Source organism: Coregonus lavaretus, assembly GCF_964263955.1.
Source record: "Coregonus lavaretus genome assembly, chromosome: 8".
In the NCBI taxonomy this organism is placed as follows: Eukaryota; Metazoa; Chordata; class Actinopteri; order Salmoniformes; family Salmonidae; genus Coregonus; species Coregonus lavaretus.
Genome location: NC_139995.1, coordinates 44,213,187 through 44,236,122, shown reverse-complemented (window position 1 = coordinate 44,236,122; position 22,936 = coordinate 44,213,187). Strand labels below are relative to the sequence as shown.

At 45.6% G+C, this 22,936-nt stretch overlaps 1 protein-coding gene across 4 annotated transcripts; it reads right to left on the bottom strand.

Annotated features, from left to right (window-relative positions):
- Positions 1-70: 70 nt before the first annotated feature.
- Positions 71-22,524, bottom strand: LOC311133206 (msx2-interacting protein-like). Of its 4 annotated transcripts, none has more exons than XM_084166685.1 (15): positions 22,081-22,524; positions 19,862-20,182; positions 14,910-15,401; positions 14,498-14,661; positions 13,982-14,182; positions 13,661-13,812; positions 13,409-13,534; positions 13,150-13,263; positions 12,933-13,046; positions 12,749-12,849; positions 4,907-12,620; positions 4,700-4,783; positions 4,260-4,454; positions 2,000-2,158; positions 71-1,820 (listed from the first exon to the last, which is right to left on the bottom strand). In XM_084166685.1, the coding sequence occupies exons 1-15, from the start codon at positions 22,164-22,166 to the stop codon at positions 1,689-1,691; spliced, it is 10,155 nt and encodes a 3,384-aa protein (XP_084022811.1). In that variant the 5' UTR covers positions 22,167-22,524; the 3' UTR covers positions 71-1,688. The 4 variants fall into 4 exon arrangements, with proteins under 4 accessions (XP_084022811.1, XP_084022812.1, XP_084022810.1 ...); XM_084166686.1 differs by having other exon boundaries at positions 14,498-14,658; positions 22,081-22,330; XM_084166684.1 differs by having other exon boundaries at positions 13,661-13,824; positions 14,910-15,398; positions 22,081-22,330.
- Between the last annotated feature and the right edge of the window lie 412 nt (positions 22,525-22,936).

The following is a 22,936-nucleotide window of genomic DNA, read 5'->3' as shown; positions in this document are numbered from 1 at the left end:
TTGCAGTTCCATTTTTAATTGAAGCAGTTTAAACTGATGTGCTGCTGGGTGGCACTGGAGTTCATTGGACTTTAGGGACTGTATAAAGCCAAGTGTCTGGGTGTGTGGAAGGACATGGACCAATGTGTTACTGTTATCTAACTATTCTGTGATTAGCTATACAATTCCAATACACAGTCACCCCTCTGGTAGACAGTATCAGTGATGAAATCCTATCAATATATAGAATGTTACAATAATGGAATGCATTTGCAAACATTTGACAATGGGTGAATTCACCTTGCATGGTCCGGATGGGCGGAGTTTGCACATTTTAGACAATTCCATTGGTCCTTAACTGAAATCACCCACCCGGGCCATGCAAAACGAACTGGCCCACTGTGAAGGGGAAATCACCTCATCCACATCCTATCAATATGTTACATAAACCTAACCCAACTGTTACGAATGCAGAAGTAGACCTTTACTGAACTGCAACAGAATATACATCCCCAGCATTAGAAAAGATGTTGGTAGAAAGCTCAATTATATTTACACAATGTTCAAATATTTATTTCAAACAGACAGCATCTCAAAGAGAAACAAGAAAAAGAGAAACATCCAGATAAACAAGCTCATGACTAATGTTTAAGTTTTCTGGATTTATTTTTTATTTGAGTAACAAAATGTGATGTGCCCTCGGCAAACTCCACACGAGTTTGCCAACCTGCTGTGTTACAAGTATTTACACCACAAAACCTAGGGGTTTCCCCTCTGTGTCCTTCCTTACATTTCCAATTAATTCATCCCAACTTACCATCTTGTATTTCCAAGGTTGGTTGGAAGTCTCTTGATGTGAAGTTGTCCCAAGTTCTATTTTGTCAAAGTTTTAAATATTTAAAATATTTACAGAGTCCAGTATTCCAAAAACTCCTAAATCCCACTGTTGCTCGTATAATGCGGAAACAGATAGAAGGGAACAGCCTTGTCTGGTTTAAGTAGAGAAATGGAACAGCAGAGCTGGTGGAATCAAAAGGGGTTTGTTAGGCTGACGCATTCCTCTCTACAAGATCTCCCTCCATCCCAAATGGCACCCTATCCCCATATAGTGCATTACTTTTGACCAGGGCCCAAAGTAGTGCACTATATAGGAAATAGGGTGGCATTTGGGTCCTAAAAGTGAATTCTTCCTCTATGGGAAAGGCTGGACAATGAAGTTTGTTTGTACATAATACTGTACTTAAAAATACATGTTGAAATGTCTATTTTTGCCATTGTTGTATAATGGCTTCCATGATCCTTTCTTATGAAGAATTAAAAAATGAACCACAATCATTAAAAGATGAAGAATAAAAGGCCACCCACAAAGTCACTCCTTCTTATTCATCAAACATCCAGATTTTTCTTCAAAGCATCTCCCTACGTAAAAATAAAACTCCCCAATAAATACAAATACAGCAGAGATATAGGGTTCTGGTGTAATCCATCCCTGAGCTCGCTCTTTTGAGAAAATACCAGACAGGTGACAAAAAAAAAAAAAAGACGTGACATGGAAAAAGTACAAGTTCCAATACGATGTTATTCCCAAATGTTCCCAGTGTCTCCAGGAGCAAAGATCCTGCCATTCCTCTTGTTTCCTGAGGCTCAACTCGGTGTACGTCCACTGAAGAGAAGAGGTGGTTCCCTTTCCCCGCTGGGGGGGGGGGTTGTTACACAGAGGTGATGACAATCATGAGGTGAGGGGAGATATTGGAGATCCGGTTGAGGAGGTCAGGGGCTAGCCGGGATAAGTGGCTCTCTGAAAACTCGCATGGTGGGAATATCTGCAACACATAGGCAGGCTGGAGAAGAGAGATAGAAATGGATCAGTTGAAAGACTAAACGATCTAAAGACAGCTCTAAAATGTAAAACATAACATTTAATTTGTTTGTAAATGTGAAGTTATCAAAAACCAGCAGTGGCTAAATGTTTGCAAAAACAGACAGACATCAACAGTAACAAACAAGCAGACAGACTCACCTGATTGGAGCCTGGGTTGGGGACATTGATGATGCCTGCAGCCAGCTTGGCCTGCAGGTAGTTTATGAAAGCGGTCCTTAGGGCCTGGGTCTGGTTCAGGACATCCTCCTGGTCCCGTCCACATGGCAGAGCTAGCAGGAGACAGAACTCACTCTCCCCCTGCAGGAAACAGAACACAAACCACATTAGAACAGGCACATGTGATGTACATGAACGTGAGAAATTCTTCCTTCAAATCAAATCATAATTTATTGGTCGCATACACTACATGATCAAAAGTATGTGGACACGTCGAACATTTCATTCCAAAATCATGGGCATTAATGTGGAGTTGGTCCCCCCTTTGCTGCTATAACAGCCTCCACTATTCTGGGAAGGCTTTCCACTAGATGTTGGAACATTGCTGCGGGACTTGCTTCCACTCAGTCACAAGAGCATTAGTGAGGTCGAGCACTGATGTTGGGCAATTAGGCCTGGCTCGCAATCGGCGTTCCAATTCATCCCAAATGTGTTCGATGGGGTTGAGGTCAGGGCTCTGTGCAGGCCAGTCAAGTTCTTCCACACCGATCTCGACAAACCAATTCCGTATGTACCTCGCTTTGTGCACGGGGGCATTGTCATGCTGAAACAGGAAAGGGCCTTCCCCAAACTGTTGCCACAAAGTTGGAAACACAGAATCATCTAGAACGTCATTGTATGTCAGGTTGGATGGGGAGCGTCGCTGCACATCTATTTTCAGGTTTCTCAAGACATGCTCTATCGGGTTCAAGTCCAGGCTCTGGCTGGGCCACTCAAGGACATTGAGACTTGTCCCAAAGCCACTCCTGCGTTGTCTTGGCTGTGTGCTTAGGGTCGTTGTCCCGTTGGAAGGTGAACCTTTGCCCCAGTCTGAGGTCCTGAGCGCTCTGGAGCAGGTTTTCATCAAGGAGCTCTGTACTTTGCGCCGTTCATCTTTCCCTCGATCCTGACTAGTCTCTCAGTCCCTGCCGCTGAAAAACATCCCCACAGCATGATGCTGCTACCACCATGCTTCACCGTAGGGATGGTGCCAGGTTTCCTCCAGACGTAACGCTTGGCATTCAGGCCAAAGAGTTCAATCTTGGTTTCATCAGACCAGAGAATCTTGATTCTCATGGTCTGAGAGTCCTTTAGGTGCCTTTTAGCAAACTCCAAGCGGGCTGTCATGTGCCTTTTACTGAGGAGTGCCTTCCATCTGGCCACTACCATAAAGGCCTGATTGGTGTAGTGCTGCAGAGATGGTTGTCCTTCTGGAAGGTTCTCCCATCTCCACAGAGGAACTCTGGAGCTCTGTCAGAGTGACCATCGGTTTCTTGGTCACCTCCCTGACCAAGGCCCTTCTCCCCCGATTGCTCAGTTTGGCCAGGCTGCCAGCCCTAGGAAGAGTCTTGGTGGTTCCAAACTTCTCCATTTAAGAATGATGGAGGCCACTGTGTTCTTGGGGACCTTCAATGCTGCAGAAACTTTTCCAGTTTGCACAAAGTCCAATGTAGTTCCTTGACAGCCGTCGTGGTATCGGCTTGAGGGGGAATATACACTGCTGTGACGATGACTGAAGATAATTCTCTCGGGAGGTAATGCGGTCGGCATTTGATTGTGAGGTACTCTAGGTCGGGTGAACAGTTCCTGTACGTTACCACAATCACACCATGAGTAGTTAATCATGAAACATACATCTCCGCCTTTCTTTTTCCCGGAGAGTTCTTTATTCCTGTCTGCGCAATGTACTGAGAACCCAGCTGGCTGTACGGACGGGGACAGTATATCCGGAGAGAGCCATGATTTCGTGAATCAGAGTATGTTACTTTATTGTCCAGGGACTGAACATAAGCAAGTAATATACTCGGATGCGGTACGAAGAAAAGGTCAAATACAGGAAGGTCATATTTCTGGTTGAAATGCTGGTAAGTTACCTCCGCTCTAATATCTAAAAGTTATTTCCGGCTGTATGTAATAGTGCAAAGGACGTTCTGAGCTAATAATGTGAGAAATAACAAACAAAAAACGATACTGTGCAAAGTTGCTTAGGAGCCATGAACAGGGCGACCATGTCCATCTTGCCAGTCCTTCATGATTGGACCATTACTTTAGTTGCTGAGTGACTAGGTTAGAGACTAGGTAAGTGAAACATTTTCATCATCAAGTAGCATCCACTCACTTGCTGTTTGCCTCCACTTACACTGGGCCAAGTTAACACAATTTAGGATGGACTCTCATCCCAATGATAAGGAAAATAACTTACTGTCATTCTTCTAGCCACACCATCCAGTTGTGACGCCTCAAGTCTCATTCTCTGGACGATCCGAAGCAGCGCTCCTCCCTCTGGTAAGGGCAGCGACCGTAGAGCCAATGCTTTGTTGCCACAGACAAAATGCAGCTGGACAGCAGCTTGGTCATTCTTCAGTGCTAGCAGCCCTTGCCACACTATCGGGTACTTCTGCTCAAACACAAGGGCAAAGAAAACAGTGATACAAAGTACATTTTCTTTTCTAAATATTTCAAACAATAATATAAAAACTGAATATAATTGTGAATAGTTTACCTACACTTTGTCCTGTCCACTTTGCCCAAAGCTCTTGCCCTTACCTCTCTGGTCCTGTTCAGTTGTCGTTCTGGTTTTACCCTCTACTCTCTCTAATTCGCTGTCTGTTCCCCATTTCCATACGTCCTTAAGTGACTCACCGTGAGCAGCTGCACCATGTTGACAGGTTGGTGTCCAACTTGTTTCACCTTGCCATCAGCTTGTGACTGGCTGGGGTCTGCACCCTGAGGCCCAGAACAGTGATTTTAGTATAAAGAAGTTGGTTTTCAAACATCCATCAAGACACTACCCCATGATCATTTTCAAATTGTGCAGAGATACAGTACATTGAATAGGGTTTAACTCACTAAGGTAGAAGTGATGTTGAGAGGTGCCTGGTTGATCGCAAAAGGAGAGGTCTCCGTGATCTGGGAATGGATGGCCCGGGTGTTGCTGTACATTCCTGGATACTCCGAGAAGGAAGCGCCCGTCCCTGATGGCAGCAACTGCACCCTTTGTGGGGACGCCATGGCGGCCATAGATGGCCGAATCCCCATCATCCCATCCTTCAGAGGAGAGTGTGGGCTCTTGACCTCCTGTGGCTTTGTGACTTCCTTCTCGGACACACCTTTAGCCAGCAGATGTGCCCTGGGGGACAGGGACGAGGTGATGTTGGTAGATGTTGAAGAGGGTGGGACAGTCTCTTGGATGTGTCCCTGGTGTGGCTCTGGGGCAGAGCGCTCTCCCTGCGGGTGGTGCATGAGCACACGCATGTCCCTGGGTGACATGTACGGGTCCAGCTGCAGCCCGCTGCGCAAGGCTCCGCGGGGATCCGCCTGCATAGTCTCTGGTTTCAGCTGGGTGGCAGATGGTCTCCCTGTGGCTTGATGGAAGCGTCTGGCATCCTCTTGCTCTCCCTCGTGGCCCCTTACATTCCCGGGGTTAACCTTGAGGACCATGTCTCTGCCTACCGCCTGGGGCGAGGTGGGACGTTGCTGGAGAGGACCAGACCAGGGAGAGGCAAGAGGGTCTCCATGCATCCCGAAGCTCATCACAGAGAGGGGTGGTGTGTTCACCCTGACTTCTCCTTGGACAAGGTGCCCCATGGGAATCACTTGGGAGACACGATGGGGTGACATCCTGCCAATGCCAACGTGAGCACTGTGAGGTTGCATGATGACAGACTGCTCAGGGTGGTGGACACTGGTGACATACTGCTGCATGGCGGGAAGGCCAGAGGGCAGCATCCCAGGGAGGCCTTTTGGAGAGGAGCCGCCGATGGGAGAGGACACTTTAGTGAACGGAGAGTGTGGGTGGCCTGACTTGCGAGGAGAACGGGGCTCCTGTTTGACCCCACTGAGATGTGACGGAGTTCTATCAGTGGCCGAGCCGGAAACAAAGCCTACGTGGTTGCCAGCCGGAGAGGGCAGGTGGGGGCTCATTGCAGGACTTATGGCAGAGGTCCAAGATGGCTTACCCCCGTCAGCAGTCATAGCATCAGCCCCATCCACTTTCTTTGGCTGCTTCAATAACATTGTAAACTCTGGATGATGGTAACCCATCACTTGTGGACTACCAACTGTCTGCTGGAGCCTCTTCACGACTCCTCCTTGAGGCCCTGATGGGTAGGGAGATTCTAACTTTTCCATACCAGTGTTTTCTTGTTTAATGGAGGAGACAGGTTGTTGCGTCTTAGGATGCCCATGGTCTGTCTGTATTTGAGGACACTTTGGAGTGTTTGACTGGGAGTGGGTATACATCTCCGGTTTTATCTGGGGCATGGACACTAGCTGCTGAGATTCCATGTCAACTGCAGTAGCTGGTGGGATCTGGCTGATTTTGGCACTTATCCTCTGTGGTCCCTCCTTGATCTGCCCTGAGTGACTCAGCACCACCACTCCCTCTGAGGTATTCACCCTTAGACCTGGGATTGAGCCTGTACCCAGACCGGAGCTCTCAACCAAGTACCTCCCAGCACTTCCACCCTCCTCACCAACGGATGGTCCATGGTACGAACCACTGTCCCTGTCCTCCATGCTGGGCGGCCTGTATGCCTGCTTGGGAAGTGGCATGTCCACACACGGATTTCTGTCAACTGACATATTAACCTTATCCATGTCAGGTGGATTGCAAACACGACTGATAACAGAAGTGGCAGCGGAGGCGATAACAGAAATGACTGACTTTGACTCAGGGGATGGTAGTGAGGCAGGGGGCCGGACTACAGGCTGAGCTGGATGAGATGGCAGCCTGTTGTCATTTAGAGAGGCCTTACTAGGTACAGCAACCATTGGAGTATTACTATCAGGTGGGTGTGGAGGATCCCTAAGGGACGAGGTGCCCAGATTGGTAGGAACAGAACTACTGCATGGGACTGGGAGTGAAACATTTTTGTGCTTCATGAGAATCCTACGCAAGTCACTGATGTTGTGATCAGTCTCCATGGGCTCAGTGTCAGGGGGAAGTCCTGGGTTCTCAACGGGTGCTGCTGAGGCTCTAGGAGAGGAAGGGATAACTGCGTCCTTGGACTGGTTGAGCCAATCTGGTGGGGAAACTGGGATCCTGCTTGGCTGTGTGTTTCTGATGTTTGGCCGGGTTGGGGTTGGAGAAAGTGATGGTGAGATGCACTCCGGTGGTGGTGGTTGTGTATGAGGCTTGGGGAGAGTGGGACTTTTGGTTGGGGGGCAGACAGGTTTCAGATGTTTAGGTGGAGGTTGTTCTGCAGGGGCTGGAGGTAACTTTGATTCTTTAGGCATGTCTGTAGCCTTGGGAGCCAAATGCTCAGTTTCAGGCTTCCAAGAGGTGGCTGTAATGACACCAGCAGCTGTAGATGAGAGAATACTTTCTGGAACAGGCTGTTCATTGGAGGGTGTGCTGTCTGATGTGATAACAGAGATGTTCTCCGGTTCCGATGAACTTGCTTTTACAGCATCCTTTTTGTTTGATTTTTGGCTCTTAGACCGCTTCTGTGTTTTAGCTCTGCCCTTAGCACCTTTCCTGGGTGTGGTTGGGAAAAAGGACTCCCCCTGAATAGGAGACATGTTAGTCACAAGTTCAGCTCCCTTGGTTGGCTGGATGAAGGTTGGAATCTCTAGGTCTGAATCCACAACAGCACTAATTACTGGCTCTTGAGGCAGAGGGACAGCTATATCCTCACCAATAATTGAATCAATCGCAGCAGCAAGTTCATACTCACTAGCAGGATTGGCTGGTTTGTCTTCCTCAGTCTCTACTTTTAATTCTGCAGGTGGTTGGGCAGGTGGAGTGGGTGGCTCTGCTGGGAGGGTTGGGTCTGTCAGTTTAGCAATGTTCTCCACAGCTTGCTCCAGCTCCTGTTCCTGTTGTAGCAAAGTTTTAGGATCTATTGGAGGCTTAGTCTCTGGTGTCACCTCATCTTTATCCTCGTTGCTAGAACTCACATCTTTTCCTGGACTAGACTCTAATAATGGGTCATTAGTAGGTTCCCCTGGTTTAGTCTTTTTAAAAGAATCATCCTGATTTCCAGGTTCCTCATCCCCCATTTGAAGTAAATCTTTCACCTCAGTGACATTTAGTCTGATCTTGAGGTTCTTGAGGACAGGAGACTTTGGAGTCCGTGTCAAGCGTGGAGCTTTTCCTCTCCCACTCTTCTCCACTTTCTCCAAAACAGGCTGTTCTTCCGTGACTGGAGGTTCTGTCTCTTTCTCAAATTTAGTTCCACTGGCTTTCTCCTCAATAGGGTCAATTTTCTGCCTGTCTTTATCTCTTGATTTCTCTGTTCCTAGTTGTTGCATGACATTCTCCTCTTTTTTTGTCACAACTGGCGCCACAAAATCTTCTTTACATGAGACAGTGGAATCTTGAATGGCCAAATTGTCCTCCTCTGTAAAATCTATTGGTTGAGCAACATCTTCAGTCGGCTCAGTTTTCTCCCCCTTCCTACTGGATCCTGTCACAGTGGGCATGGGTAACTGACTTGCCAACACTTTATGACCATGAGGAGAATGTCTGCCTTTTGACACTTTTGAGATTCTTTCACTACTCTCTGATTCATTGGAGTCCGTATCCTTGGTCTCCATTTTTGATCTATCCCCTTTAGCAGTTAACATGTCCTCTCCTTTTTGCCGATTCTTAGGAGGACGTCCCCGCCTTGAGGTGATAGGTGCAAGGGAATCCTGTTCTAATGGTTGCTGAGAGGCTGCTTCCTTGTCTTTGTCTCCACCTCGCTTCCGTGCAGAACGTGGTGACTCAGTTACATCCTTTCCAGCCCCCTTAGTGGCATCTTCCTCAACTGGGGTGGCATATACAGATTTCACATTTCTACGCCTTGCTCTTCCAACAGATATACTTTGCTCTGTGCCATGCTCGGGGTCTGCACCATGTATGGGAGACTTGCCTGTGGATTTGGAATCCAAGCTTCCCTTCAAAGACTCTGCTCTAGGGGATGACGCACGTTTTGTGCGTTCACTCTTGCGTGTAAGTGGTTTCTCTGAACTAGTTGCTGAAACCAAAGGAGTCAGTGGGATTTGAGTAGGAGACTTACTCTTTTTGTTCTTGGACTTCTGATGTGGTGAAATTGACTCATCACTGGTTTCATTATCAACAAGCACCTGCGTCTGATCGAGATCAAGTTTCTTTTCCACCTCTGTATGAGTGTCTGTATCATTAGTCTTGGTATCCTCTTTTGACACCTCCATCTCATCAACAGGGTTAGGTGGTGTGGAACTTTTCAATTCAGGTGGTAATTCAGGAGGTGCCAACTCAGGCTCAGAACGACTCAATAACGTTTTATGAATATGGCAATCACTGTTGGAAGACTGCTCAGGGGTCGGCGTTTTAATATCCTGAGCTACATCTTTAGATTTCTCTTCACTAGGGAATCTTTTAACTTTTCTCACAGAACGGATGGGCTCGGGGGCTACTAAATTAACAGAAGCAGGGGGAGACATTTGCGGGAGGGGAGGGCGCTGTTCATTTTCTATGTTTTCTTCTTTTGTCAAAGGTTCTATGGCAGCTGGCTCTGGAGCCTCTGGCTCTAGGGATGGAGTAAACATGACATGTGTTTCCACTGGTGGAGACATCTCCTTGGGCGGAAGGAGTGGAGATATCTGCTTGGGTGGAGACGTCTGCTTGGGTGGAGACATCTCCTTGGGTGGAAGGGGTGGAAACATCTGCTTGGGTGGAGACATCTCCTTGGGTGGAAGGGGTGGAGACATCTGCTTGGGTGGAAGGAGGAGTGGAGACATTTGCTTGGGTCGAGACATCTCCTTGGGCATAAGTGGGGGCTGGGAAATAATGTCCTCAGCAAGGCTAATAGGTTTAATTTCTGGATCCATCACAGGTTCTGAGGTTTTAGGTAACTGCAGAGGTTGCTGTTCTGCCTCAGGTGACTTCTCCACCCTATTCTCATCTATGGAATCTGCCTTTTTTACATCTGGTAGCGGTTGGTCTTTCTGCTGTTGCAGCCGCGTGAACTCCAAAAAGCGGCTATGGAAGAGGACAACTGGTTCTGTGTCAGGCTGCCCATCTGCCGGGCCTTGCTGACCAGTTTGTTGACCCGGACTCTGCTCATGGTCCTCATGCTTTCGCTCAAGGTGCTGAAGACGTCTCGAGTCCTGCTCAAAGATCGAGCTGTGAAGGAAACGTGAGGCAAACAGTTCCCTGCGTTCATGTTCCTCTGGCTTGGGCTTGGGCTCTTCCTTCCTGTCATCTAGTTTGTCTTCAGACCCACTACTGCGAATTTTCTTTTTCTTCATGTACCAAGAGGGTGTAGGTCGTGGTGCTGACTCAACCTTCTCAGTATCTTTCCTACTGCGTAAACCAGCAAAGTGTGAATCATAGTCCAAGAAAGACCAGTTGTCCTCCCTAGAGGAGGACAGAGATTTTGCTCGCTCTAGCAGGGCCTTGGTATCTGGTGTGATAGTCTGGTCAAGTGCAAAGGAGTAGAACTTCATCCTCTCCAAGGTGGCAAGCTTAGGGTCTGAAAATCTGTCCACTCTCTGCCTGTCAGACAAAGGTCCAGAAGTGGAGGGCATAGGAGAGTGTGGTTTGTCCTCTCTATCCTCTTCAGAATCGGATCGTACTTCCCCAGGCTCCAAATCATGCAAAATGCCGTACTCCAAACGCTTGCGATGGTGTGGATTTTTTCCAATGACTCTTGAGAAGTTTAAGTCGGGTAAAAAATCTTGCTTGACTCTGCTCTCCCAACGTTTTTCCCGCTCTTCTTCACTAATTTGTAAAGGAGTGTTAGGCTTCGACATTTGCATTGTATGTGTCCTTTTGACTGCCAGCTCCAGATCTGGGTGGCTTTTATCCTCAGTTTTAACCTCCCTGAGGTGTGAAGATTCCGCAAAGTCCTCTTCAGCATGATGAGAGAAGTGTTGCAAGCCTGGAGATGCAGTGTTGTTCCACTCAGGATCTTCAGCATGATGAGAGAAGTGTTGCAAGCCTGGAGATGCAGTGTTGTTCCACTCAGGATCTTCACTCTTTTGCCGGAAGCTCCTGTAGACGCGGTCCCCCCTTTTGGCACTAATATCTGCGTCAAATTGCTCTAGTTTCTTGAGTTTATGAGATGGGAAATTATCTGTGACGTCTTGAGGTGGCTTGCCCACTTCATGTACCAGACTGCGGTGTTCAAGATCCTCCCTTTCTAAGCCTTGTGGACTTCCTGGTTTTTCTTGTTTGTCTGGCTCTTGCAGCTGTTGGTGAAGCCTCCTTTGCTCCATCTGTTTGCGGTAACTCTGGGAGAGGTCAATATCCAGAGGCTCTTCCTTGACACCCTTGTCATTGTCCTGTGCACCATATTTGAAAGGGCTCAGTGGATCTTGATCTCTTGTATTATCATGATCCATGCTCCCATCGTTGGAGAACCTTCTAGACATACTGTGGTGTTTTGAGTCTATAGGGTCCATGCTCCCCTCAGGCAGCTCTTCCTGTCCTCTAATTACAGGATCCTGACTGCCAAGAAACACCAGCCTCTCCATTTTGGATCTTGAATCCCGCCGCTGGGAGTCTTTTTGTTGAGCCTTGTCGTCGCCATCCTTCTCTTTTGAAAAGGCAGTGCTAGCTCCGAAGTCTGGGGGTTGACTCCCATCCTCCAGCCTTCTCCTCTTCTGCCGAATAGTCCTTCCACTGGCATCTCCAAAGCGCCTCTTTCTCGCAGCCAGCCGATCAGAATCCAGTGATGGATCTTTCCCATCATTTCCAGTGTCAGACTTTTGGTGTTTCTTGGATCGTGTTTTAACATCCTTGTCTGCGATCTCACCTTTCCCCGACTCAAGCCTCTCACTTTTTACAGGCTCATGGCGAGAGGTTGACGCTGTCGGATCTGAAGGAGGAGGGTCATTGTCACCTTTATATATCTGTCTCTCAAGGCTGTCTTGGTCCGACACCTTTCCCCTTCCAGAGCCTCCATCCAGGCTGGGTTCTAGCTCTGTCTCAGACGGTGGGATACTGGGAGATTGCACCTTTCCTTTCCTTGATTTACTCTTCTCTCCTTTTTCTTTGTCACCTTTCTCCTTTCGTCTCCCCCGCTTGCTCTTCTCAGCCCCAGCTCCACGCTCACGCTCAGGTTCAACCGGGTGGGCGTCTTTTTCCAACCTATCAATCTTAGAGCTGGCTCCGTGTTCCAATGGAGGAGCCTTGTCAGCCTTGTCAAAGCGTGGTGGTGAGAGTGAGCTGCAACTACCACTTCGCTCAGAGGACTGGCTGTAGACCCGTCGCTCTGGGTCTCTGGGAGCACGCTCAGATGGTGAAGGGGAGGCAGAAGGGGTGATCGGGCGCCGTGGATGAGAGGGGCTCCACCTGCCACGGTCTGCCTCAAAGCGCTCCCGCTCTCTTTCTCGCTCCCTCTGGATGTATGTGTATTTCCGAATGTCCTGCTCAAAAGGATCTCGATAATCCCTGAACTCCCGAGGGTCCTCATGATAGCGTGGGTCAAAGTGTTCTCCCTGGTAATGCTCCAACTCCGAATACCGATCACGGCTGCGGGCGGGGTAGTCTCTGTGAGGGTCTTCAGGGTAAATGGTGCCAGGGGTGTGTACATTCTCAAAGTAGGCTCTTTCTGCTGAGAACTCGTGGTATGGAGGTCTTGGTCGTTCCTCCCTGTAAAGCAGGGGGTTGTCGAATAGAAGAAAAAAAAGAACATTGACGTGAGATCCAAGAAGTACACCAGAAAACAGTAATTCAAAGTACTCCCTCCATTCATCACAAATAACAAATGTGAACCTTACCTTCTTTCAGTTGGAATTTCGTAGAAGTCTCTAATGTCTTGCCCAGAGGCCTGCATAGAGCGATAAAAAGCCATCTGACTCTCTTGGCTGGCAAAATCCACCTGAAAATCAACAAATTAGCTCCCTCCATCTGGTTTACTGTTAAAATGTCAGTCACTGATTAATTCAACTTGTTTATTCATACCTTTATTTTGTTGCCTCCAATCTTCCAGCCTTTGGTCTCCCTGACAGCTGCCTGTGCAAAATCTGTGTTGTTATACAAGATGAGAGACATCCCCTTTAACCTGTCAAACACCACCTAAAAGAGGAAAAGCAAAAATCTTGTTTAGAATAACTAGTCTAATATAGTATCTACAATTTCAGGGATTCCAAGAACATTGGGGATGGAGAAAAGGGTAGACCTTGACTACATGTCCATAGCGGCAGAAGTGGCGTGTGAGATATTGCTCTGTAATGTTGGAAGCCAAACCGTCCAGCCAAACACATGTTGTGGGCATACTCTTCCCAAAACCCAGCTGTAAAGGAGACAGAAGACGACACAGGATGTAGAAACATTGACAATAATAATTGCTGAGGGTAGTTCTGTATCACTGAACTCAATTCCTTTTGTACCATCATGGATAACTAGAGGTAAGGGCAATATAGATTTATGAACAATACCTTGAGCCGGTTGCTCCCTAAATACTCTCCATCCATCTTCTTTATAGCTTTGCAGACACTGGCAATATCAGAATACTGCACAAAGGCGTATTGAGGAATACCATTGACCTTTTTAATGTCAATGTCCTGTATGAGGGATGACAAAATGCATAAATATTTAAAAGACAAAGAACAAAACAGGCAATTCTCAATTTTTTTTTAGAAGAGATATTTAACTTAGCACAACCCATCAGTGTGAAGTAACATACATACCACAATCTCGCCAAAGCGCTGGAAGATATCAAGGAGCTGTTGGTAACTGGTGGTCTTCTCCAAGTTGCCGATAAACAGGGTCCTTGTGGCCTTGGGGTGGAATTCATCAATCCGTCCATCCAATGGCCTGAATTCATTCTCGCTCTCGGTTTCTGAGGGAAAGACTTCTATTACAATCACTAAACAAGACAATACAAGTACTCTCAACAGTATGTGAATGACCACTCATTACAACTCCATCATTAGGATTTAAGGCCCAAGCTCAAATAATGAAAGAATTACAGATATGACATTACATTTAGACACTAAAAAGTTTCATACCAGGGCCGTTCCAGACAGAAACCTCGATCATCATGCCGAAAAAAAGCTTTCCTTTGGAGACGTTGAGGGCTTTCTCTTGGTCTTCCTGCTGTCTGAAGAACACCAGACCATATCGGTCCTCTGAAGCCCCGTGGATCTGCACGGATGTCACTTTCCCATGTTTCTTGAACTCATGGAACAGTCCATCTTTCAAACTTGTGTCTGGAGAGGGAAATTGACAGTTAATTGATGCTTGATATGGGTCATGCAGCTGCATCGTGAGGGACAAAATAAAATGTTATCTAAAGGTGGAGAATGCAGGGGGAAAAAGTGCTTTGATTAGCTAGCGCTATAGCTCACCATGTAGACACGAAATGGCAGAGGATTACGATATTTATTACATAATGTCATGGTGCCCAGCAAAGTGGAACCAGAATGTCATGGTGCCCAGCAAAGTGGAACCAGAATGTCAAGGTGCACAGCAAAGTCCAGACAGACTGCATGTTTATGAGTATGCTGCTAGGTAGTGGTACTTACCTGTGGAGCGCACTGGTAGGTTCTGCACCCTGATGCCAAAGCTTCTGCGTGGCTCATCACCTTCCATCACCATGGAGCAGGGCTGAGAGGGAGGTGCATGTGTAGCAGAGGACTGAACAGAGCGTGCACGAGACCCATCACTTGAGCTGCTGTTTGAATCGCTGCTGCCAAATGGACAAATGTGAGGAAAGAGGGGGAAATGTTCAGATGATCTTCAGCTAACTTTACTAAATAAAAGGGTACATCTGTATGCATCTCAGGTCAGTGAAATTCTCTCCATAATTCTAGAGTCAAGCAAGATATTTTACAACTGGGTAAGTGGAATATGTTCCCATCTCTTGCACACATCTCTACAACATAGGCTAATTGACTGATTTGTGCTCCACCATACCATCACAAAAGCACATCCTACCTGCCACTGCCGGTGCTGCTGGTGCTACTGACAGAATCAGAGCTAGAGGACCTACTGCGGGACCTAGAGCATGGACCTCGTCCTGGGGAGAGGGGGGCTCTTTTGGGGGAATGGGGGGCTTTGGGTGTTTGCCCCGTGGTCCTTTGTGGGGAGGTGTGTCGAGACTGTGAGGAATGAGATGACCGACTGCGGCGGTGATGGTAAGTTCTGTCAACACGACGTCCCCTGTCATCTCGATAGGGGTCGCGGCGTGCAGCACTAGACAAGGTGAAGGGATCTCCTCGGATCCTGGACTCAAAATGAGCGTCCGGGGTTTCAAAGCTCCCACCCATGGCACTGCTACTTCCAGGGCCAGGGCTAACTCCAGCTGCAAACATGGTGCGATCACGGTAATAGTCTGCGTTGTAGTGGCGCTGTCTATCAAAAGTGCCAGCGCGCTCATGGTGTCCATAGGGGCTGTGATCATATGCACGCTCCCGGCTCTCGGAGCTGCTGGAAGACACAGGTAAAGGATGGATGGATAGGGGAGAGAGAGAGAAGAGATATAGAGAGAGGGAGAGTATTAGTGTGACTCCAAAAATACAGATAACTATTGGATAGTTCCAATACACAATGAAGTTTAAAATAGGCAGTGCACTGATAAAACTTAAACTTAAATACACACACAAACAGGGACCCTGCTGAGCACGGGATCTATGTAGGTATTAAATGATGTCCTCGAGTATTAATGCTGACAGACAACAGGTTGTATCTGTTAGGAAATAAAATGGGGCAGATCTACTCTGGAGGCATACAGTGAGGGAAAAAAGTATTTGATCCCCTGCTGATTTTGTACGTTTGCCCACTGACAAAGAAATGATCAGTCTATAAATGGTAGGTATTTATTAATGGTAGGTATGGTAGGTTTACTTGAACAGTGAGAGACAGAATAACAACAAAACAATCCAGAAAAAAACAAGTCAAAAATGTTATAAATTGATTTGCATTTTAACGAGGGAAATAAGTATTTGACCCCCTCTCAATCAGAAAGATTTCTGGCTCACAGGTGTCTTTTATACAGGTAACGAGCTGAGATTAGGAGCACACTCTTATATACAGCTTGTTACCTGTATAAAAGACACCTGTCCACAGAAGCAATCAATCAGATTCCAAACTCTCCACCATGGCCAAGACCAAAGTGCTCTCCAAGGATGTCAGGGACAAGATTGTAGACCTACACAAGGCTGGAATGGGCTACAAGACCATCGCCAAGCAGCTTGGTGAGAAGGTGACAACAGTTGGTGCGATTATTCGCAAATGAAAGAAACACAAAATAACTGTCAAACTCCCTCGGCCTGGGGCTCCATGCAAGATCTCACCTCGTGGAGTTGCAATGATCATTAGAACGCTGAGGAATCAGCCCAGAACTACACGGGAGGATCTTGTCAATGATCTCAAGGCAGCTGGGACCATAGTCACCAAGAAAACAATTGGTAACACACTACGCCATAAAGGACTGAAATCCTGCAGCGCCCCAAAGTCCCCCTGCTCAAGAAAGCACATATACAGGCCCGTCTGAAGTTTGCCAATGAACATCTGAATGATTCAGAGGAGAACTGGGTGAAAGTGTTGTGGTCAGATGAGACCAAAATCGAGCTCTTTGTCATCAACTCAACGCGCCGTGTTTGGAGGAGGAGGAATGCTGCCTATGACCCCAAGAACACCATCCCCACTGTCAAACATGGAGGTGGAAACATTATGCTTTGGGGGTGTTTTTCTGCTAAGGGGACAGGACAACTTCACTGCATCAAAGGGACGATGGACGGCGCCATGTACCGTCAAATCTTGGGTGAGAACCTCCTTCCCTCAGCCAGGGCTATGAAAATGGGTTGTGGAAGGATATTCCAGCATGACAATGACCCAAAACACACGGCCAAGGCAACAAAGGAGTGGCTCAAGAAGAAGCACATTAAGGTCCTGGAGTGGCCTAGCCAGTCTCCAGACCTTAATCCCATAGAAAATCTGTGGAGGGAGCTGAAGGTTCGAGTTGCCAAACGTCAGCCTCGAAACCTTAATGACTTGGAGAAGATCTGCAAAGAGGAGTGGGACAAAATCCCTCCTGAGATGTGTGCAAACCTGGTGGCCAACTACAAGAAACGTCTGACCTCTGTGATTGCCAACAAGGGTTTTGCCACCAAGTACTGTCACTCTCATTTTGCAGAGGGGTCAAATACTTATTTCCCTCATTAAAATGCAAATCAATTTATAACATTTTTTACATGCGTTTTTCTGGATTTTTTTTTTGTTATTCTGTCTCTCACTGTTCAAATAAACCTACCATTAAAATTATAGACTGATCATGTCTTTGTCAGTGGGCAAACGTACAAAATCAGCAGGGGATCAAATACTTTTTCCTTCACTGTAGAATAGAGCTGGGCGATATGGGGGGAAAAAATCTATATTGTGATAAATTGCCTGAATTGATGCGATAATGATAAATAGAATGATGAGTTTACCACCTTTTCTTATTTATTATCCTTTAAACTACTACTACTAGTTTGATGGTTGTAGCCATCAATTGTCCCATTTAACAATAATTTAATTTCAAACTTAACATTTCTCTAGTATAGGCTACTTATCGTAATGAATGATATCAACAAAATTCCTGCGATAAGTGATCGGTGTCGATAATTTTCTATTTATCTTCCCAGTTCTAGCATTGAGTAAGGTAACCCTCGGACATTAAACTAAATATAAGGGCCATGCTTGAGACTCAAAAATGCATGAACACACATTGTGAGAATGTATTTGTTGGCCAAACGTAACACTACCGCAACCGTAATTATGATCTGTGAAACTATTGAACTTATCGTTTGCATTTATTCTAATTATCTGGAAGCTGTGTCATATCACATATCACATTTGGAATTTGTCAGAGTAGGCAAGTGAGTTCCTACTCAGATCAAATACAATTTCTGAATCAAGTAAGAACAGGGGGTCTTGGCAGGTGAGGGAAATGCTGGTGGACCTGCTAGATCTTAACTAGCCTATATTAAGCCACCTAGTAACTAAGAGGAGAAAAAGCAAGAACGGGAGGGAGAGACAGAAAAAGAGTAACAGAAAGAGAAAAAAAGCGCAAGGAAGAGAAAGACAAGCCATTCGCACAAAAGGTGTCTGCAGAAGCCCTCTGGCCCAAGCAGCTGCATCTTTTTCTCTAAAAGCTCTAACAATTAGTGCAGGAGACGAGAAAAAGAGATGCAGAGGGCAGGACAATACCAACCTTTTCCAAAAGCAGTAACCGAACCTATAATCCCAAATACAATCTAGGTCGTCAGAATTGTGTGAGCCGGAATAAAAAGCAAAAATCATTCGGATTTAAAAAACTTGAGCAAAAAGGTTATTGTCTTCATATGTATAGTCTTCGACATTTGAGTAGAACAATGGGTAGGGCAGGTATCTTAGGTATAATCCACCATCTCTTAATCTCTTCATTTGATGGAAAAAGAAAGAAAACAAAATAACCAAAGAAATTGATTTCTTATGACAACGTTTGATACAGGTATGATTTGAAAAAAAGATGAGGCACACTTAAGGGCATAGCAGTGCATTTCAAAAGTGACACTTGAGATGGGAGAGACTGAAAACATATCCAACTTGCTAGAATAAAGAAGCAACAAGTCAGATATCTGCATATTACTGTATTAGTCCTCCTCGAAACTAGCAAGCCCATGTGCTTACCCTCCAATAAAAAAAACAGTATCTTCTCTCACCATAATGCACGGAATAATCCTAGTCCACTGCAACGTAATTAATTCCTTAAAATAGCACTATTACATATCCCAAGGGCCAAATAAACAGTCTACTCCCATCACTGTATAGATGACATCTTCAGGCTTCTTTCGGTTTTCTTTGAAAATGCAGACGTTTCTGTTCTTTGTTCGTAACCCCAAATAGTGATGCTGAGAGGATATACAGCTAAATCCACACTAGAGCAGAGTAATCCAGCAAAAGAAGTGTGGTTACACCTGTGTACATCCTATACCCAACATCCTTACATCCAATGTGGGGATTACTTCCATGATGTACATCCAAAATGCATGTCTTCAGTTGTCTTCATGGCCATCTCTCTCCAAAAAATATTTCCATGGAATTTCTTGATGGGTGTTTTCTGTTACTCCTCAGTTTCTCTTTAGTTCCTTTTGATATAAGCTCCATACTAAATTACAATTACACCCTGTAAAATGTAAATTCCCTTATCTGCAAATGATCAACTAGCGGTTAATGATGTACTGATGGGGCCCTGTGATGACACCTAGCCAACTTACATCCTTTGGTCCATGGTGTTATTTAAATCCAGACGAGTAGCAGATATCCTTCGTTTGGAGACTTCCAGAAAAATGCCTTCTGTCCAGCAGTGGCAAAGTGGTGAGGAAAAAACGACAATACTCCCTGTCTTTCCTGATGTGTAGTCCATATGTGAATTTACTTGCCTGAATATAATTCTCAAGAAAATATAGGAGGTATTTAATCCATCACAGGCAACGATCCCAGGTAAATCACGGTTAGAATCCATGGTTTGTAAAATGAAAATATCCGAAAACTCACCAGGATAAAATCCAACAAATGTGATATATCCAAACTCACCAGGATATTCCCCACAGGTGTAATATCCAACGTGAAAGCAGGATACGTCTCACATAATACATCCGAAATTTTGAATGATAATACCTCATACATCTTTAATGACCAATAGATTTGCATAAATAATTCACTTAGATCCTGCGAAAAAGGCCAGGTCTGTGCGGACGGTGAAGAGATTGTTCCCTAGGTTACCTTTATGTAAAACTGTAAGGAATCTATTCCCCTTGTTTTATTAATAACCCAACAATGAAATCATGTTATTGTGGGATAATACTTTTTTTTACTGACACCCTGATCCCCCAGTACTTCAGAGGGAGACTATGTCCACTTACCAGTCTCTTATCCGTTCATACCGCCCCTCTCTGGTGTGGAGGGACACTGGGGGGCCAAACACTGGACCCACTGCCCCCCTAGAGAATCCTGAAACATCCCGCCCGTGACTGCTCGAAGGGGGGTTGTCATCAAGGCTCCGAACAGCACTAGGGACAGACCCAGGTTCGTTGTAGTCAGTGCGCAGGTCTCTGTCCCCCATTTTGTTGACAGCATTGTGAGCCTTCTGTGCACTTTTGATATCCACAAAATCCACAAAGGCTGCCACGCCGCCCTCCGACCCGCGCTTCCGCAGGACCTTGACGCTCTCGACACGTCCATAGCTGAGGAGCAAGAACAAAATGGGACGATATGTCACACTATTGAGAGACTATGTACCTGTGTCCATTCAGACTTATGATAAGCACAATAATATAGTAGCTAGCAACTAGATTTTTAAACTGCAAAGAAAGCACAGGAGGCTGATTTTGCCAGGCAGCCAATTAGTCAAATTAACATTAAAGGGAAAATCCACTCAAAAAGTATATTTAGGTCTTTTTTTCATTACTCCACTGTTGATACAGTACAAAAAATGTGCATGTCAGAAGTCACGTTTTCAAGATATTAAACTTTCAAGAAGCAAAGAGTCACCGGCATGATGATGGCCGGTGATACTTTGCTTCTGTCAGGCTCTGCCGCGACCGGGAGACTCATGGGCGGCGCACAATTGGCCCAGCGTCGTCCAGGGTAGGGGAGGGAATGGCCGGCAGGGATGTAGCTCAGTTGATAGAGCATGGTGTTTGCAACGCCAGGGTTGTGGGTTCGTTTCCCACGGCGGGCCAGTATAAAAAAATATGTATTCACTAACTGTAAGTCGCTCTGGATAAGAGCGTCTGCTAAATGACTAAAATGTAAATGTAAATGTTAAAGTCCAATATCTTGAAAGCTTTACTGCTGACATGCAAAACATTTTGGGACTAACTAAAAAAATACCAAACAATCCTTTTTGAGTGGATTTTCCCTTTAAGTGGAGGGCCATGCCTTTTGAGGCCTTAGTGTAGTGAACAAAAAAAAAATTATGACTTCTCAACTTAAAGTTGTTCTATTCCTGAACTAAATCCTCTTCCATAGAAGATGAGGGTCAGTGGAACCTGTGAATTACAATGATGCTTTAATATGAATCTATTATTAGTGTGCACATCGAAAATAGGGTGCTCTGCTGTTATTTTTAAGGAATTGAAAAGATGCCAAGAATTCTAATTTTGGTTCTTCAATAGTTGCACACTATTTCACTGAAACACTAGATCCATGTGCTGGTGCACACATTGCTTATATTCACTGAATCTGGCACTTGGCTGAAAGCTAGTTCCAAGAACCTAACGTTAGGCTCAAAGAAATTGATTACGATGTAAAAGGTTTCAAATACCTAACTTATCATAACCGCAACAAAATAACTACCTCCCTGCAACTTCCAAGCTTTAGAATGTTGAGGGATCCAATACCTGGCACACGCTTGAGAATCGAGCAGAGATTCATGATTATTATGGTAGCCACTTTTCGGACCATATGAACCGCGAAACATTGCAGTGAAGACGTGATGAATTATGCAGTGAACGAGCGATAGAATCAAGAAGCCCATATGTTACACGAGGGCTTTCATCATGTTAGCACGTTGATAAACTCGCCGCCAGGCAATCAAACACGATATCGTCCGCTAGGTAATTATGGCAGCTAACGAAGCTAGCAGTAGCATCGGAGGAACGTGGAGAAACGATGCATTTAGCGCTAAAGTTGGATGACTATGCATTATTCAGTAATCCAACTAATGATTAATAACATAGCCCCTGCAAATACATAACTAGTAGACGATGTGTTACCACATCCTTCAATAACAAAATTAGCTACATAACTAGCATGTTAGCTATATTTCTTGCTGAACTAGCTACCAACGCATTAACTGATGTAGCTAGCTAGCTGCGTCGTTCTATCAAGTGAGTAAATGACAAAATGGTAGTTAGTTAGCTAACAAGTTAGCGTTCAGTGGCATTTCAACTTGCTGGATTCCAATAAATTGTGAAATTCTGGTATGGTGTGTGCTGGTTAAAAATATCACGGGCAAATAAAAATCTTAAACAACAGAGGCCATTTGGTATTGCATCTTGATGATGGCTAACGTTAGCTAGCTCAGATGGCTAGCTATATTGGACATAGAGCGCGCTGCCTCTCCTCTTGCGTAACTTACCGTTTAAAATGTTCGACAATTTTCTCCTCTCGAACATGTTCGGGTAAATTTCCCACCCAAAGGTGCCTGGTTTCCCGAACCATCATGTACGTTACTTTCCCCCTTCATACACATATGCTCTAGCAAGTTTTAATCTCCGCCGGTCGGGAAGTCCGCCTTACAAAATGAACGACGAGTGATTCCGTGTAAAAATTATCTTGGCCTAGTTAGCTCCGTCCCAATACCTCCGAGTGTGTGTATTCTTCCCTGTGACGACGGCTTCGTTTCTCGTGATTTGCGCGCTCCCGAGATCATGCGACAGCTATTCAAGAGCAATTATCCGATGCTCTTTACATTTCATAATAATGTAGCAGTCCTTGGGCTTTGCATCATAAAACACATCTATGCAGCACCAGAGGTTGTAATGAATCGAGAAGCCATTCTGACATCGTTACTATATTGCCTGAGGGTGATCTGTGATTCTATGCTCCCCAAAATGGCTTATTCCAAGGCAACCCTGTGCTGACAAGGGATGGCACGATCTTTGCCTGCAGTGCATTGACAGGATAAACGCAATTCTTCCCAAATCAAAGAGCCTTTATTTGTATCATGGCTTTGTGAATATTCTATTTAAATGGAGGTTGGTTAAGCAAGTCATCTTTGTAGGCCTAAATCACTTCTGGAGGTTTTAATGACACCTATACTGTGTGTGCTCTGATATTGCATAACACACCATGTCCACCCCTATCATTGTCTATGTTCTCAGAACTATAGTGCCCCTGGGTTTATTCCCCTTGCATAGATCCTATTTTCCTTGCATAGGCCTAAATTAATATGTTTCTTTATTATATTAACATGTGTATTGTGTTCCCATACA

What these genes read in the sequence shown, in the direction of transcription:
- LOC311133206 (XM_084166684.1), bottom strand. Translation starts at nt 22,166, where the DNA reads ATGATGGTTCGGGAAACCAGGCACCTTTGGGTGGGAAATTTACCCGAA. An exon ending in ATTGTCGAACATTTTAAACG is followed by an intron (nt 20,183 to 22,080) that starts GTAAGTTACGCA and finishes CTTGCTCCTCAG; the next exon opens with CTATGGACGTGTCGAGAGCG. An exon ending in ACATGGTGCAGCTGCTCACG is followed by an intron (nt 4,455 to 4,699) that starts GTGAGTCACTTA and finishes GTGTTTGAGCAG; the next exon opens with AAGTACCCGATAGTGTGGCA.